At 44.6% G+C, this 17037-nt stretch overlaps 1 protein-coding gene across 1 annotated transcript in view; it reads right to left on the bottom strand.

The window, feature by feature from the left end:
* Nucleotides 1-16299, bottom strand: part of ZFAND5 (zinc finger AN1-type containing 5) — a 29211-nt gene extending 12912 nt beyond the window's left edge. Inside the window, exons 1-2 of the mRNA XM_077249046.1 lie at nt 15732-16299; nt 13094-13252 (exon numbers count right to left, since the gene is read on the bottom strand). Coding sequence (XP_077105161.1) covers nt 13094-13241 — 148 coding nt within the window. The 5' untranslated portion in view covers nt 13242-13252; nt 15732-16299. The remainder of the gene's footprint in view (nt 1-13093; nt 13253-15731) is intronic.
* Between the last annotated feature and the right edge of the window lie 738 nt (nt 16300-17037).

Here is a 17037-nt window from a genome sequence, read left to right as displayed (position 1 = left end):
ATCAATTACTGAATCAATGTGGCGTGGAGGCGATCAGCCTGTGGCACTGCTGAGGTGTTATGGAAGCCCAGGTTTCTTTGATAGCAGCCTTCAGCTTGTCTGCATTGTTGGGTCTGGTGTCTCATCGTCCTCTTTACAGGGTCAGGCAAGTTTGCTGGCCAATCAAGCACAGTGATACTGATGTTTTTAAACCAGGTATTGGTACCTTTGGCAGTGTGGACAGGGGCCAAGTCCTGCTGGAGAATGAAATTTCCATCTCTAAAAAGCTTGCCGGCAGAGGGAAGCATGAAGTGCTCTACCAACCATCACCGATTGTGGAAAGTTCACACTAGACCTCAAGCAGCTTGGATTGTGTGCCTCTCCACTCTTCCTCCAGACTCTGGGACCTTGATTTCCAAATGAAGTGTAAAATTTACTTTCATCTGAAAACACCTTGCACCACTGAGCAACAGTCCAGTTCTTTTTCTCCTTGGCCCAGGTAAGACGCTTCTGGTGTTGTCTGTTGGTCATGAGTGGCTTGACACAAGAAATGCGACACTTGTAGCCCATGTCCTGGATACATCTGTGTGTGGTGGCTCTTGAAGCAATGACTCCAGCAGCAGTCCACTCCTTGTGCATCTCCCCCAAATTTTGGAATCGCCTTTTCTTAACAATCCTTTCAAGGCTGCAGTTATCCTGGTTGCTTATGCACCTTTTTCTACCACACTTTTTCCTTCCACTCAACTTTCCATTAATATGCTTGGATACAGCACTCTGAACAGCCAGCTTCTTTAGCAATGAACTTTTGAGGCTTACCCTCCTTGTGAAGTGTGTTAATTACTGCCTTCTGGGCATCTGTTAAATCAGCAGTCTTCCTCGTGATTCAGAAAAAGGAGGAGAGGGGAAGAGGAAGGGTTGAAGCTTGACACGCCGAGACATGCATCTAAGAACCGTTGCAAATAAATGTAACTGATGGGTGCCGTACCTGCCGGTGATTAACAGCTGCTGTAGACGAAGGGAGAAATGGGGATTTCCAGCACATCCATCCAGTTTGAGTAAAATAATCAAAATTTATTTAGAACATTTTAAAAAACAACATTAAAAAGAAAGAGAGAGGAACTCTCTTTGCCTGACGCGTTTCTGGCGCACCACGGCGCCCTTAGTCATAGGAACTAATATGACATGAATACACAGGTTTATATATGACAAGGAACCAATCACAGACATAGCAATTAAATTTCATTGGAAAAAGCTGCAGCTAAATTCACATAACAAAACTTTACCTTATTTATCAAATGTCTTAGAAATACACTAACATCTGTTCTAAATTACCAAAAAATTCATTAGTTGTTCAATATAAGTAAAAAAGATCATTTTTGTAATTCATACCATGTGGATATTTGGTGTCTAAAGTTAGAATCCAAAAGGCTTCCCGCAGAGCTAATTGCTTCCTCCAATCTCCACCTCTAGGTGACTGACTAACCCTTTCAATGCCAAAAAAGGAAAAATCTGACAGATCTCCCTGGTGCACGGAGATAAAACTTTACCTTATTTATCAAATATCTTAGAAATACACTAATATCTATTTTAAATTACCAAAAATTTCATTAGTTGTTCAATATATGTAAAAAAGATCATTTTTGTAATTCATACCATGTGGATATTTGGTGTCTAAAGTTAGAATCCAAAAGGCTTCCCGCAGAGCCAATTGCTTCCTCCAATCTCCACCTCTAGGTGACTGACTAACCCTTTCAATGCCAAAAAAGGAAAAATCTGACAGATCTCCCTGGTGCACGGAGATAAAATGTTTTGTGGCCCCAGAATAACCTGGATTTCTATTCCTTACATTGGCTATATGTTCAGAAATTCTCTTTTTGATTTTCCTAGTGGTATAACCTATATAACAAATATTACAGGCTTTGCATTTTATACAGTATATAACATGATCAGAATCACAGTTGATAAATGATTTTATATTATAAGTAACATTGTGATTTGAAGAAAAAGAAGTTCTCTTATTGTCTGCAAATTGGCAGACATTACATCTATTGCCAGAACATTTAAAGAAACCCTTCACTGATAGCCATGATGTGGGAGTTTTTTTCGGGTGCACCATACTGGGAGATAAAATATTCCCCAGTGTGCAACCTCTTTTGGCCACTACCCTGCAACCATTTTGGAGAATTGTGCACAAAGAACTATCTTGATTGACTACAGGAAGATATTTAAGAATAATCTGTCTGATTTTGTTGTATTGACTGCTGTACGCAGTAGAAAATGTAATGTGCGCTTCAGAAGCAGCATTTACTTTTTTGTTTTCAGAATGTAACAAATTGGTACGTGGAATTTTGGAAACCTGTCTGAATGCATGTTTTATATTAGATTGTTTGTACCCTCTGTCCAGCAGTCTATCAGAAATAATGCGACTTTCTTTATGAAACTTTTCATCGCTAGAGCAGATTCTTCTCGCTCTAGTAAGTTCCCCCCTAGGAATGGCGTGAATGGTGTGGCGAGGGTGTGAGCTCGAGGACATCAGGATCGTGTTACCAGAGTTGTCTTTTCTATAGAGTGAGGTGTTAACCCTTTGTGTTGTATTACTGCCTGTAAGGAGAACATCCAAAAATGAGACTTCATCTGAAGGAATGCCACTGGTGAAGCGTAGATTACACTGATTGTCATTGAGATAGGACATAAAATCAGGAAATTTTGTCACCTCCCCCTGCCAAATTAACAAAATATCATCCACAAATCTCCCATACCAATTAAGGCATGGGAGAAATGGATTATCATCCGTAAATATATTCACGCCATTCCTAGGGGGGAACTTACTAGAGCGAGAAGAATCTGCTCTAGCGATGAAAAGTTTCATAAAGAAAGTCGCATTATTTCTGATAGACTGCTGGACAGAGGGTACAAACAATCTAATATAAAACATGCATTCAGACAGGTTTCCAAAATTCCACGTACCAATTTGTTACATTCTGAAAACAAAAAAGTAAATGCTGCTTCTGAAGCGCACATTACATTTTCTACTGCGTACAGCAGTCAATACAACAAAATCAGACAGATTATTCTTAAATATCTTCCTGTAGTCAATCAAGATAGTTCTTTGTGCACAATTCTCCAAAATGGTTGCAGGGTAGTGGCCAAAAGAGGTTGCACACTGGGGAATATTTTATCTCCCAGTATGGTGCACCCGAAAAAAACTCCCACATCATGGCTATCAGTGAAGGGTTTCTTTAAATGTTCTGGCAATAGATGTAATGTCTGCCAATTTGCAGACAATAAGAGAACTTCTTTTTCTTCAAATCACAATGTTACTTATAATATAAAATCATTTATCAACTGTGATTCTGATCATGTTATATACTGTATAAAATGCAAAGCCTGTAATATTTGTTATATAGGTTATACCACTAGGAAAATCAAAAAGAGAATTTCTGAACATATAGCCAATGTAAGGAATAGAAATCCAGGTTATTCTGGGGCCACAAAACATTTTATCTCCGTGCACCAGGGAGATCTGTCAGATTTTTCCTTTTTTGGCATTGAAAGGGTTAGTCAGTCACCTAGAGGTGGAGATTGGAGGAAGCAATTGGCTCTGCGGGAAGCCTTTTGGATTCTAACTTTAGACACCAAATATCCACATGGTATGAATTACAAAAATGATCTTTTTTACATATATTGAACAACTAATGAAATTTTTGGTAATTTAAAATAGATATTAGTGTATTTCTAAGATATTTGATAAATAAGGTAAAGTTTTATCTCCGTGCACCAGGGAGATCTGTCAGATTTTTCCTTTTTTGGCATTGAAAGGGTTAGTCAGTCACCTAGAGGTGGAGATTGGAGGAAGCAATTAGCTCTGCGGGAAGCCTTTTGGATTCTAACTTTAGACACCAAATATCCACATGGTATGAATTACAAAAATGATCTTTTTTACTTATATTGAACAACTAATGAATTTTTTGGTAATTTAGAACAGATATTAGTGTATTTCTAAGACATTTGATAAATAAGGTAAAGTTTTATCTCTGTGCACCAGGGAGATCTGTCAGATTTTTCCTTTTTTGGCATTGAAAGGGTTAGTCAGTCACCTAGAGGTAGAGATTGGAGGAAGCGATTAGCTCTGCGGGAAGCCTTTTGGATTCTAACTTTAGACACCAAATATCCACATGGTATGAATTACAAAAATGATTTTTTTTTTTTTTTTTTTTTTTTACATATATTGAACAACTAATGAATTTTTTGGTAATTTAGAACAGATGTTAGTGTATTTCTAAGACATTTGATAAATAAGGTAAAGTTTTGTTATGTGAATTTAGCTGCAGCTTTTTCCAATGAAATTTAATTGCTATGTCTGTGATTGGTTCCTTGTCATATATAAACCTGTGTATTCATGTCATATTAGTTCCTATGACTAAGGGCGCCGTGGTGCGCCAGAAACGCGTCAGGCAAAGAGAGTTCCTCTCTCTTTCTTTTTAATGTTGTTTTTTAAAATGTTCTAAATAAATTTTGATTATTTTACTCAAACTGGATGGATGTGCTGGAAATCCCCATTTCTCCCTTCGTCTTCCTCGTGATTGTAGAGCCTACTGAAACAGACTAAGGGTACTGTCACACAGTACCATTTTGATCGCTACGACGGCACGATCCGTGACGTCGCAGCGATCGTATGATTATCGCTCCAGCGTCGTAGACTGCTGTCACACGTTGCAATCACGGCGCTGGAGCGATGCCGAAGTCCCCGGTAACCAGGGTAAACATTGGGTAACTAAGCGCAGGGCCGCGCTTAGTAACCCGATGTTTACCCTGGTTACCAGCGTAAACGTTAAAAAAACAAACAGTACATACTTACATTCCGGTGTCTGTCCCCGGCGTTCTGCTTCTCTCCACTGTGTAAGCGCCATAGCCGGCAAGCACAGCGGTGACGTCAGACGTCACCGCTGTGCTCGCTTTCCGGCTGGCAGACGCTCACACAGTGGAGAGAAGCTGAGACGCCGGGGACAGACACCGGAATGTAAGTATGTACTGTTTGTTTTTTTAACGTTTACGCTGGTAACCACGGTAAACATCGGGTTACTAAGCGCGGCCCTGCGCTTAGTTACCCGATGTTTACCCTGGTTACAAGCGAACACATCGCTGGATCGCTGTCACACACAACGATCCAGCGATGTCAGCGGGTGATCAAGCGACGAAAGAAAGTTCCACACGATCTGCTACGACGTACGATTCTCAGCAGGATCCCTGATCGCTGCTGCGTGTCAGACACTGCGATATCGTAACGATATCGCTAGAACGTCACGAATCGTACCGTCGTAGCGATCAAAATGGTACTGTGTGACAGTACCCTAAGGGACCTTTTTAAGCACTTAGGAAGCCTTTGCAGATGTTTTGTTATTCTAATTCACTGAGATAATGACTTTTGGGTTTTCATTGGCTAAGTCATAATCATCAAGATTAAAGGGAACCTGTCACCTCATTTTTGAGCTAGGAGCTGCGGCCACTGCCTTTCGGGGTTTATCTACAGCATTCTGTAATGCTGTAGGTAAGCCCCCAATCTAACCTGAAAGAGAAGAAAACAAGTTATATTATACTCACCCGGGGGTGGTCCGGTCCGATGTGAGTCGCAGGTCCGGCGCCTCCCATCTTCATACGATGTCGTCATCTTCCTTGCTTTTTGTCGTGGCTCCTGCACAGGTGTACTGATTTGCCCTGTTGAGGGCAGGGCACAGTGCTGCAGTGTGCAATTGCTGGGCCTCTCTGACCTTCCCCGGCGCACTGCAGTACTGTGCTCTGCCCTCAACAGGGCAAATCAGTACGCCTGCTCAGGAGCCACGACAAGAAGCAAGGAAGATGACGACATCGTATGAAGATGGGAGGCGCCGGACCTGCGACTCACATCGGACCGGACCACCCCCGGGTGAGTATAATATAACTTGTTTTCTTCTCTTTCAGGTTAGATTGGGGGCTTACTTACAGCATTACAGAATGCTGTAGATAAGCCCTGAAAGGCAGTGGCCGCAGCTCCTAGCTCAAAAATGAGGTGTCAGGTTCCCTTTAACAGAAGTAAACACTTGAAATAGATCACGGTTTGTAATGACTATATAATATGAGTTTCACTTTTTGTATTGAAGAACTGAAATAAATTTACTTTTTGACGATATTCCAATTTTGTGAGATCCACCTGCAATTGTAAGCGAAAACCAGGAGTGGGTGAAAAATAGAGAAGTGGTGACGTCTTTCTATTATACTTTTCTCCAACTAATTTTGTGGTTCTGAAAACGAATATGATGCTTACATTTGTTGATTTGCTCTAATTTTCAAGATCCAGGAGGTTGTAATTACTTATGACCTGCATGCAGGCTTACAAAAAAAATTGCATCTATTATTTCATCATCATTATTGCACTGTTAATAGTTAGTCTGTTACATCTATTCAGTCTATTAAGCCTTCAGTATTCTATCATCTTGAGGTGACCGATCAAAAAACGCCAACTCAACTCAGATGATGTAATCCTAATTACAGTTGCATCACCTACTTTTCTAAATGCTGTGTAAGGCTTCTTTCACACTTCCGTCTTCTAAATCTGCACAGGATCTGTCAAGACGTTGAAATGACGGATCCTGTGCAGATTGTGGGAAAACGTGTGCACTGGGCCCGTTTTTCTGACGGACCCGTCGAGGCTATGTGCACCTGTTGTGCATGCGTCTTCGCAGCGGTTTTCCGCGGTTAAAAAAAAATAAAAAATTGCAGTATTCTCACCTACCGGCGTTCCCGCGCAGTGATGCTCCCGGCAGCTAGCGTTCCTAGTAATACATTGCGAAATCTTGTGAGAAGTCACGGTCTCGCGAGACCGCGACTTCTCGTGAGATTTCGCAATGTATTACTAGGAAGGAACGCTAGCTGCCGGGAACATCGGTGACGCTGCGAGGGAACGACAGGAAGGAGAGAATATTGTGATTTTTTAATTATTTTTAACATTATATCTTGTTACTATTGATGCTGCATAGGCAGCATCAATAGTAAAAAGAGAAAGAGTGAGCAAGAGAGAATTTCCCTGACGGGAAATTCTTCCACGCATGCTCTCTTTGAAAAGGCGGGACCAGTCGCTGGATTCCTGCTTTTCACAGGCAGCGACGCATCCTGCGCCCATAGGTTTCCATTGTAGCCAGTGACGGGCAGTGCAGGATGCGTCACTGAGCGATTTTCCGACGTGCACAAGAAACGTTCCTATGAACGTTTTCTCTGCCCGACGGACCGTTTTTTTATGCAGGATCCAGTGAAAGACGGATGAAACGGATGGCCATCCGTCACAATCCATCTCTAATACAAGTCTATGAGAAAATGCAGGATCCTGCATTCTCAAAAAATGATGGATTGTGACTAGTGTTGAGCGATACCGTCCGATACTTGAAAGTATCGGTATCGGAAAGTATCGGCCGATACCGGCAAAGTATCGGATCCAATCCGATACCGATACCAATACAAGTCAATGGGACTCAAGTATCGGACGGTATTCCTGATGGTTCCCAGGGTCTGAAGGAGAGGAAACTCTCCTTCAGGCCCTGGGAACCATATTAATGTGTAAAAGAAAGAATTAAAATAAAAAATATTGCTATACTCACCTCTCCGAGGGAACCGGCAGCGTTGTTTGCTTAAAATTCGCGCTTTTCTTTCCTTACGTGAAGTCCCGGCTTTGTGATTGGTTGCGTCGCAGTCACATGGGCGACGCAACCAATCACAGCAAGCCGTGACGTAATTTCAGGTCCTTAAGGATTTTAAAATTACGTCCCGGCTTTGTGATTGGTTGCGTCGCAGTCACATGCGCGACGCAACCAATCACAAGCCGTGACGTCACGGGAGGCTGGACACGCGCGCATTTTAAAATGCGCGCTTGTCCAGCCTCCCGTGACGTCCCGGCTTGTGATTGGTTGACCGCGACGCAACCAATCACAAGCCGGGACGTCACGGGAGGCTGGACAAGCGCGCATTTTAAAATGCGCGCGTGTCCAGCCTCCCGTGACGTCACAGCTTGTGATTGGTTGCGTCGCCCATGTGACTGCGACGCAACCAATCACAAAGCCGGGACGTAATTTTAAAATCCTTAAGGGCCTGAAATTACGTCACGGCTTGCTGTGATTGGTTGCGTCGCCCATGTGACTGCGACGCAACCAATCACAAGCCGGGACTTCACGTAAAGGAAAGAAAAGCGCGAATTTTAAACAAAGAACGCTGCCGCTTCCCTCGGTAAGGTGCAGGCTGCGTCGGAGAGGTGAGTATAGCAATATTTTTTATTTTAATTCTCTCTTTTACACATTTTTACATTAATGTTGTTTCGATACCGATACCACAAAAGTATCGGATCTCGGTATCGGAATTCCGATACCCGCAAGTATCGGCCGATACCCGATACTTGCGGTATCGGAATGCTCAACACTAATTGTGACGGGAGCTGAAATACGGAAGTGTGAAAGATGGCCTAAAAGGTATGCAGTTTTAGGATTTTTTTTTAGCATATTGAATTGTTTCTATGTGCGTTTTCAGATAGCACTTCAGGATTCTCATCGACTTTGTGGACATAAGGATTCCATAGCATTTTTGGGCCAATTCCACATCAAAACACATTGTGTGCACATGGCCTTAAAGATGGAGTTTTCAAGTTTGTTGCAGGGCGCAGAAAAGGCTGCTTGGGTAGCATTCGTACTAGTGCTATTTTTTGGGGGGGAAACTCAACAGCAGATTACTATGACGTGTTTGTGAAAAATCTCCTCAAAACATAGGGATCTTATCTGTAACATGTCCTCAAAGCGAACTTGTCAGCAGATTTTTACTCAGTGACCTACAGACACAGTCAGGTTGGTTAAAATGATACCTTGGTTGATGAAATCTATTACTTGCCGATAGATGCCACTGAGCAAGCACTGCTGGCGGCAACATTTTGTTTGAGGGGAAAAAAAAACAAATTTGGCTGCAGCAAAATGGCACTAGCTGCGGCGATTGCGCTGTAGCATTTATCGGCAAGCAATAAACACTACATCACATGTGCTGAGTCCATTTTGCTGAAGTTGGGAAAAAAAAAAAAAAAAAAAAGCAAACGATATTATATTATGTAAAATAGCAGGCAGGTCACTGAAGGATCAGTGAGCCATCAGAAGCCCATAAGGATGAATATGTAAGCAGAGCACCACAAAGCCCCCCCACACACAGGCCGCCCCAGAGCAAGAGAATCTCATTAACTGAATACTACAAATACAGATTAAACAACCACAAGGCGGATTTCATCAACCAAGGTCTCATTAATCATTATATTGGCGCCAACCTGACAGTGTCTGTAGGTTACTGAGCACAATCCTGCCGACAGGTTCGAGTTAGAGATTTATTTCTTACATTTGCATCTAGACTTTTTTCCACCAAATTGCAGAGCAGTGAACGAAGAGCACGGTAAGATATTCCACCAAGATATTGCGGCTGTGGAGAAAAGATGTCAAGGAAAATGGAATCCATCAATGCTGGCAGAAGATTACTGTTGGACAATTGTAAGATGATTCAATGCAGGAGTAGAAGAGATAAGAAAAATAATATCCTGCATCTGCATATTCGTAAAAATAATAAAGGTTTCAAAGTACTGAAACGTTTATGCATTATAATTATAAGTAGAAGTAAAATGAGAACTCTGATATCATAGAAACAAAAAGGCAACTAAAAATGTTCACGGACAGATCTTCAAATCAGGAGGTCAAAATAATTAAAGGAAACCTGTCAAGTCCCCAGTTTGTAAATACCATAACAGTCCCTTTATTATAATACACACAAACAGATCTTTAGAAAAAGCATTTCTAAGACCAGTTTATGACCTGTAAATAAATGAGAGCTTTGACTAGCTTTCCGCACTTCCGATCGTGCGCAGTGCGCCTCTCTGAGGTCAGCACACGCACACCCGGCTTCAGGAAATGAATGCAGTAAGTCAAAGAAGCCACGTGCAAGTATAGCGATGACGCCAGGGCTTGTAAGCCATGTTATCACGCCCAGAGGGGAATGTTAACGTTAAGTGGGCCGACTAGTCTGGAGACACCAACGCCCCATCCACATATGAACGGACTTTAAAAATACATAAACAGATCTTTAGAAAAAGTACGTAATGTACTATAGGGACTGTTATGCAATGCCTCTACATATGCAGAATACTCCTGGTGTTTGAGGGCATCAGGGACCTGACAGGTTCCCTTTAAGTAATGGCTAATTTCATAACTGAACCTGACAACTTCTGAAAATATGTAAAATGGTGAGACCCGTTGAAGCTCAGAGGAGCGAAACGATCGTCGTCTGGAACCGCAGGTTCTCCCTGCACTATCCTGCTGTTTTTACGCATGAAGCCACAATAAAGAAAGACTGTTTCACACAAATGGTGAGTGCTCGTTTTCTCCTATTTATTCACATGAAAAAGACTGTTTCTATTTTCACGAGCACCCCATATGGAAGTGGTAAAGGATATCAGCCGTAATTTGGAAGTGGTAGCACAGGTTGAACGGTGCTGATTGTGCGTTTGAGTTTTTTCCTCTTTTTTTTTTTCGGTGATTATGTAAAACGGTGTAATCGGTGATACTACAGAATATCAAATCATTTTGTCCCTTTGAACAGGTTATCCAATTATTCCTGGCAATCAATGGAGAGGAAGCAGAGGTTGAAATGTCACAGTGCAGCAACTCCCACTCCCCCGGATTCCGTAATTAGCCCCCCAATAAATTTAATGCTAGCTAAACTAATCTATTACATTCCATCTGAAAACAATTACCTCATAGTGACCTCCTAAGATTTACACCCCTTTGTGTTCTCTTAAGGGCTGTCCCACACGTCCAGATAATTCCGGTACCGGAATAAATCGGTACCGGAGTTATCCGTGTCCGTGTGCCTGGGAACTCACGTAGGCCATACGTGCGGCACACGTGTGCCGCCCGCATGGCGAGTGGGTACCACACGCCATACGGGCGTGTGGTACCCTGCATCGTGCTGAAGCCGCGATTCATATGTTCCCTGCAGCAGCGTTTGCTGCAGAGAAAATATGAATAATAGTGTTTAAAATAAAGATCTATGTGTCCGCCGCCCTCCCACCCCTGTGCGCCCCCCCGCTGTTCAGAAAATACTTACCCGCCTCCCTCGCTGCTTCCTGGTCTGGCCACGGCTTCTAGTGTATGCGGTCACGTGGGGCCGATCATTAACAGTCATGAATATGTGGCTCCACCTCCCATAGGGGCGGAGCCGACTATTCACGATTGTAAATGAGCGGCCCCACGTGACCGCATACAGTAGGAGGCGCAGGGCAGAGAGGAAGGAGTGACAGCCAACGTTGGAGCGGGTGAGTATTTTCTGAACAGCGGGGGGGGCGCACAGGGGGTGGGGGACACATAGATCTTTATTTTAAACACTATTATTCATATTTTCTCTGCAGCAAACCCTGCTGTAGGGATCATATGAATCGCGGCTTCAGCACCATGTGGGGGGGACAGCGCTTACTGTAGCGCTGTCTCCTGCACGCACACGGACCCCAGACGGAGAACGTCCGTGTGAGGTCCGTGTTTTACACGGACCCATTGACTATTGGGTCCGTGTAATACGTGCGCTCCCACGAACACTGACATGTCTCCGTGTTTGGCACACGGAGACACGGTCCGCAAAAAATCAATGACATCTGAACAGATGCATTGATTTTTATGGGTCTACGTGTGTCAGTGTCTCCGGTACGTGAGGAAACTGTCACCTCACGTACCGGAGCCACTGACGTGTGAAACCGGCCTAAGGGGAATCTGTCAGGAGGTTTTTGCTATGCAATTTCAGATTAGCATGAAGATGGGGCAGAGACCCCGATTCCAGTTGTGTTCCCTTACGAAGCTACTTGCTGTCACTTTGATCCAATCACTGTTTTCCCTGATGCAGGTCTACCAGTTCTCAGAATGCTGAGCTACGTATAACTCGCCCGCACCACTGATTGACAAAGCTACTAACCAGTGATGGGGACAGACTTACACAACAGGTTGACTACAAAGCAGCTAGTCCTGCAGATATAACACTCAGCTTATGGAAACAGTACACAGCCTAGTGACATCACTGGAATAAGACTCTCAGCCCCCACATCATGCTACTCTCAGATTCCTTCTAAGTGCCCACCAGTAGGGTTGAGCGACTTTAACGGTTTTTAGGATCGAGTCGGGTTTTGCAAAAAAATCTCACTCTCTCTCTCGGAAATCGCTACTTCCCAAACGGTAATATGGCGGTTTCACCCCCTGTAACACCGCAGAAAGTACGCTGGAACCTGTGACATCACGCTGCCCACACTCCTTCATTGGCTGAAAAATGGCGGGGAAAGCGTCACATGAAACGCAACTTTGGCGCGCGACCACATGGCCGATCCCACAGTGGGATCGGGTCGGGTTTCATGAAAGTCGGCGATTTTTGAAAATGTCCGATCCGTTTCGCTCAACCCTACCCACCAGAACTCCCAGTATAATGAAAAAGAGCCCATTACTGTTATTGCCAATAATTACACAAGTGACAGTCTACCTTCTGATTAAAGGCGCATAATTATCAGCTTTCTACTGATAATAAAGAGGGAAGGATAATTCCACTGGCCTTTCAGAAGGCAAAAAAGGTACGGCCTTTAGCTGTTCATGTGATGCATCATTGAATTGGTAGAACTGTGAACTACCAAGAAGTGAATAGAACATGTATAACAAGAAGAGATTATAATATACAGTCAGGTGGTGGTGGTTGTGAAGAAAGCTTTTCAAAAAGTTGCAAGTCTTAAATGAACACTTATGTACATTTTTGTTAAAGGGGTCATGTGACAAGGACAAGACAACATCTGAGGCCCATTTGATGACTTATTCCAGTCACTTGACTCCTACATCGAAAAAGGAGACAGATTTTAGTCCCAACAAAGACCAGTATACATTGGAGAATATGGGGGTGATAAGTATTCTCTCTTGCACTGCACTCGCTTGTTAAAGGAAGGAATGATGCCTTCTCTAAATCAGATTTCTTATAACTTGTACAAAGATAGGTAATGTAGAGACACTAACATTCCAATGACAATAACCCTATACTCATCATAACTTACCCATGGGGCTGATTCTGCCACTGTTCTGTCTTTGAAGATGTTCTTTATAGCACACAGAACACATTCCACTTGTCCTAGGATTGCCATAGAAGCCACATCCTGTGCTGCAAAGCATAGGGCCTGGTGTCTGATTTGTCTCCTGAGCCATTGTTTTCTATGCTGTAGAGAAAAAAAATGAAATAGAATGGAATTAATGATGGAATACAAAGAAATAGTCAGGTGCAAGGTAGAGAGAAGAAAAAAAGAAAAAAAAAAAAAAAGGACACAGTGAAACAAACAAAAGTGCATACCCTAGGGGGAAACAGTCAAATAGCTTTGCTGCGTCTCACTCTGTTCAAAGCACATCATTATCAGACAGCCAAAAGCAAAAAGCATGAAGTGTGACTGGGGTTTGGATCAATCTTTAACAACATCCCTCACACCAGACGACACCAGTGTTTGAGCTGTCCTCTAAGTGGTCACAGGATACATACTGACAAGTGGAATTCTGGGTAGCAAGCATGCCCACACAGACTATACCCAGCAGGCATGTGGAATTCTGGGTAGCAAGTATGCCCACAGAGGCTATACCCAGCAGGCATGTGGAATTCTGGGTAGCAGCAAGCATGCCCACAGTGGCTATACCCAGCAGGCATGTGGAATTTTGGGTAGCAAGTATGCCCACACAGCCTATACCCAGCAGGCATGTGGAATTCTGGGTAACAAGCATGCCCACACAGACTATACCCATTTCTATAGCCAGTAACAGTGGAGGTGATGCTCATAGCAAGTACATTACAGACCAAAAGAATGGTAAAAAAAAACCAAACAAACCCCCAACTCAATAACACTATTGAATCAACTTCTAATATTGTAATGACAGGATCTCCAGCAATCAGTATAAGAAGGGACTTTAATCCATGCCAATTACCCCAAAACATGTACAGTGGGTGGAGGGGAACCATGGAACCCTGCAGGCACAACTTATCCTGTTAGCATGCATGCCTGTACAGGCCATAAAACTCCAGGGGTGATATCGTTTTGAGTCACTGGAGGACAATCATAATTGCCTGCCGTGAAAACTATCTTACACAGAACAGTTCTAGTGTAAATATTTTGTATGAACACTTTATAACATGTGAAGTTTACAAACAGAATGTAGTTACTTTAGTTCACTTTTCACCTTCCTTTCAGCCCTCCATGGGAGGTAGGACAGTAAGCCTGCCATGTCATACCATGTGAGCCATATATGAGCGGTTATTAATAGCCGTGTAGTAGGGAGAGAGCACATCACCAGGATCTTGTTTACCGGACGCCCTGTAATCCCCCCCCCCCCCCCCCCATTAGTCGAAAGCAGCTTGCAATAACACAACATGCTCCTTTTAATATTTCTCAGAAGCTGGGGGTCACGTGGGTGGGAACATTAGCTTCTGCCTGTCACAAGTCTGCAATGTGACAGGCTGGCTGATCTGCAGGCTCAGACACACAAAACCTAGTCAACAGGGGCCTCTGAAATCAGCTGCTATATATAGATCCGATGCTGCCAACTCCTACACAGCGAGGAGCGGCTACGCTTACTGTACCGTGCATTGCCAACAGAGGTCATCAAGGTGGCAATGGTGGGCACGACCACCAGATCCACAAAGACTACAATCAGACTGACCAGTCATTTCCGCTGTTGTATTAAGGATATGTGTCCGATCTTTATTAACCATATAGAGTGTTATGATTAGGTGTACCTCGTTCTGCACAAATCCCCTATATACAGAAAGCACCTTTGTTTTACTGGTGATTGACGTCACCCAGCTGTAGGACAACCTCCATGACCTTAAACAGACATCCCAAGAACTGGCTCAGCAAGTCACGCAAAATAAGGATGTGAGATGGTCCTGTGCCAAGCCTCTGGCGAACTGGATTGGTCTAGTGGGTGAAGATACAGCCAGCAAAGGGTGTTTTGAGTCAAATGACACCAGGCTGAGGTGGCAAGGTTACACAAGTAGCCTCAGGACAGCTCATTCCCAGCAAACACTCCAGGAGTCCTGTTATATTTAGTATGGGAGGGATCGCAGCACACAAGGCATGAGATATGGGATCAGCCAACCAGAGCAACATCAATAGGAGAAACAGGCCTTGGCCAGTCCCCGGCCAGCCAGCTCGCCCCGTCCCCGGCAGGCCCCCATAGATGGCATCACTGCCCTGACCAGGTGGCACATCAGTCACTGGCGTACTACACATCAGCAATGGGCCATGGCAGACACAATGGGGCAGTGGGGACAGGACCGGGGGTGGCAGGATACGGACACAAAGAGGAGGAGGAGGAGGAGCCTGGAGACAAAGGAGGCAGAAGCAGCTCCACCATGGAGACAGGAAGCCCAGGGCAGAGAAAGAAGCAGGGCGCTGGGAGTTGTAGTCCTCCCCCACCACACAACGGAGGCCTATGTAAAAGCACTGAGTCATGGAACAGGAAGCCATGGCAGCCGTGGTGTAACACCCGCCACCGCCGCCCCCCACAGGGAGAGCCCCCTCCCTGCAGACCCCGGAGCTGGTGTGCTCCCCTCCCCCCTTCCAGGCTGTGTCTCCATATAAGGCGCTCCCCGCGCGCCGTGTAACCCCTCCGCTGCCGGCCGCGGCGCGTCACACAATGACTGGGCACACTTACGTTTGAGGCCACAGCCGGGCGGGGGAGGGCGTCTTCTCACGAGCTCTGCCTTGCTCTTTGTTCGTTGGCTAACGCTAAGCAGCGGGCCTCTACTTCTCCTGGCGGAGCCGTGTAATCCCGTGTGCTCCTCGCCGAGGCCCGTGTGACAGCCCCACGCTAATAGGTCGCCGTTGTCCCGCCGTTCCTGTGCCCAATGTCCGCCTCACTGTGCCCCCCGAATGTGTGTCCTGTGTGTGTGAGAGAGCGTTGTGCCTATACACCGCCAGGGGGCGGAGCTGAGCCCTGCTGCTGACGGAGGCGAAACTCCCTCCCACACCTTGTTCCGCTCGTCACGTGGGCTGCCCCGGCCAATGGCAGCGCTGCTGACTGTTGTACCCGGGGCGCTGGGCCTAATAGTGCACGTTGTTTCGGCTCTAGCCTCTTACAACATGGCCGCGTCATAGCTTAGTCATGGTGGACAGCTGGCTGTCTATCACATCGCCCGTCTCGTCCTGTCTGCTTTCGGCAATAGCTCTGGGTCAGTCATCTCCGCGCTGTGGAATAATGTGGCGAGAGGAGACGGATGATCGACGTTAGGCGGCGCACTGTACAAGTTTAAAGGAGCCATGACATGACTGAACTTCCTGTGAGGCTGATAACAGAGAACAACGCATTGCATTCAGCCACACACACATTGGAACATAGACCTCACGCATAAAAGCGGTTAGTCAGAGGTCCTGGAGCAGCCAATCAGATTCCAACGTTCATGCTCCAGCACTGCGCTTTAACATGAAAGCAGTAATCTAATTGGCTGCTCACGTCTATAAGGCCGGCGTCACACTCAGCGCAGGGAAATACGGTCCATATTCTACAGGCGTAATACACAGAACTGATCCCAAAGCAGTGATCCGTATGTCATCCGTAGGCAGGGTGTGGCTGTGTATTTTGCGCATGTAAACCTCCGTATGTAATCCGTGTGGCTTCCGAACAGTGAGATTTTCTCGCCGGCTTGCAAAATGAACATATAATGGATCCATGGGCTCAAATATTCGTGAAAACATATACAATCTATACATATATATGTCAGTGAGACACATATATACTGTATATATATTTATATTTCATACAGCGCAAGATAGTAGAAAAGCCGGTAATTCGTTTGCCGGCTTTTCATTTCTCCTTCCCAAACCCGACAGGATATGAGACATGGATTACATACAGTAAACCATCTCATATCCCTTATTTTTTTGCATATTCCTCACTACTAATTTTAGAAGTGTCTGTGTGTAAAATTTTGTGGCTCTAGCTGTTAAAATAAAGGGTTAAA

The sequence above is a fragment of the Ranitomeya variabilis genome, chromosome 1 (genome assembly GCF_051348905.1).
Source record: "Ranitomeya variabilis isolate aRanVar5 chromosome 1, aRanVar5.hap1, whole genome shotgun sequence".
NCBI lineage: Eukaryota > Metazoa > Chordata > Amphibia > Anura > Dendrobatidae > Ranitomeya > Ranitomeya variabilis.
The sequence above is the reverse complement of the archived record's forward strand: the minus strand, read 5'-3'. Positions and strand labels throughout refer to the sequence as shown.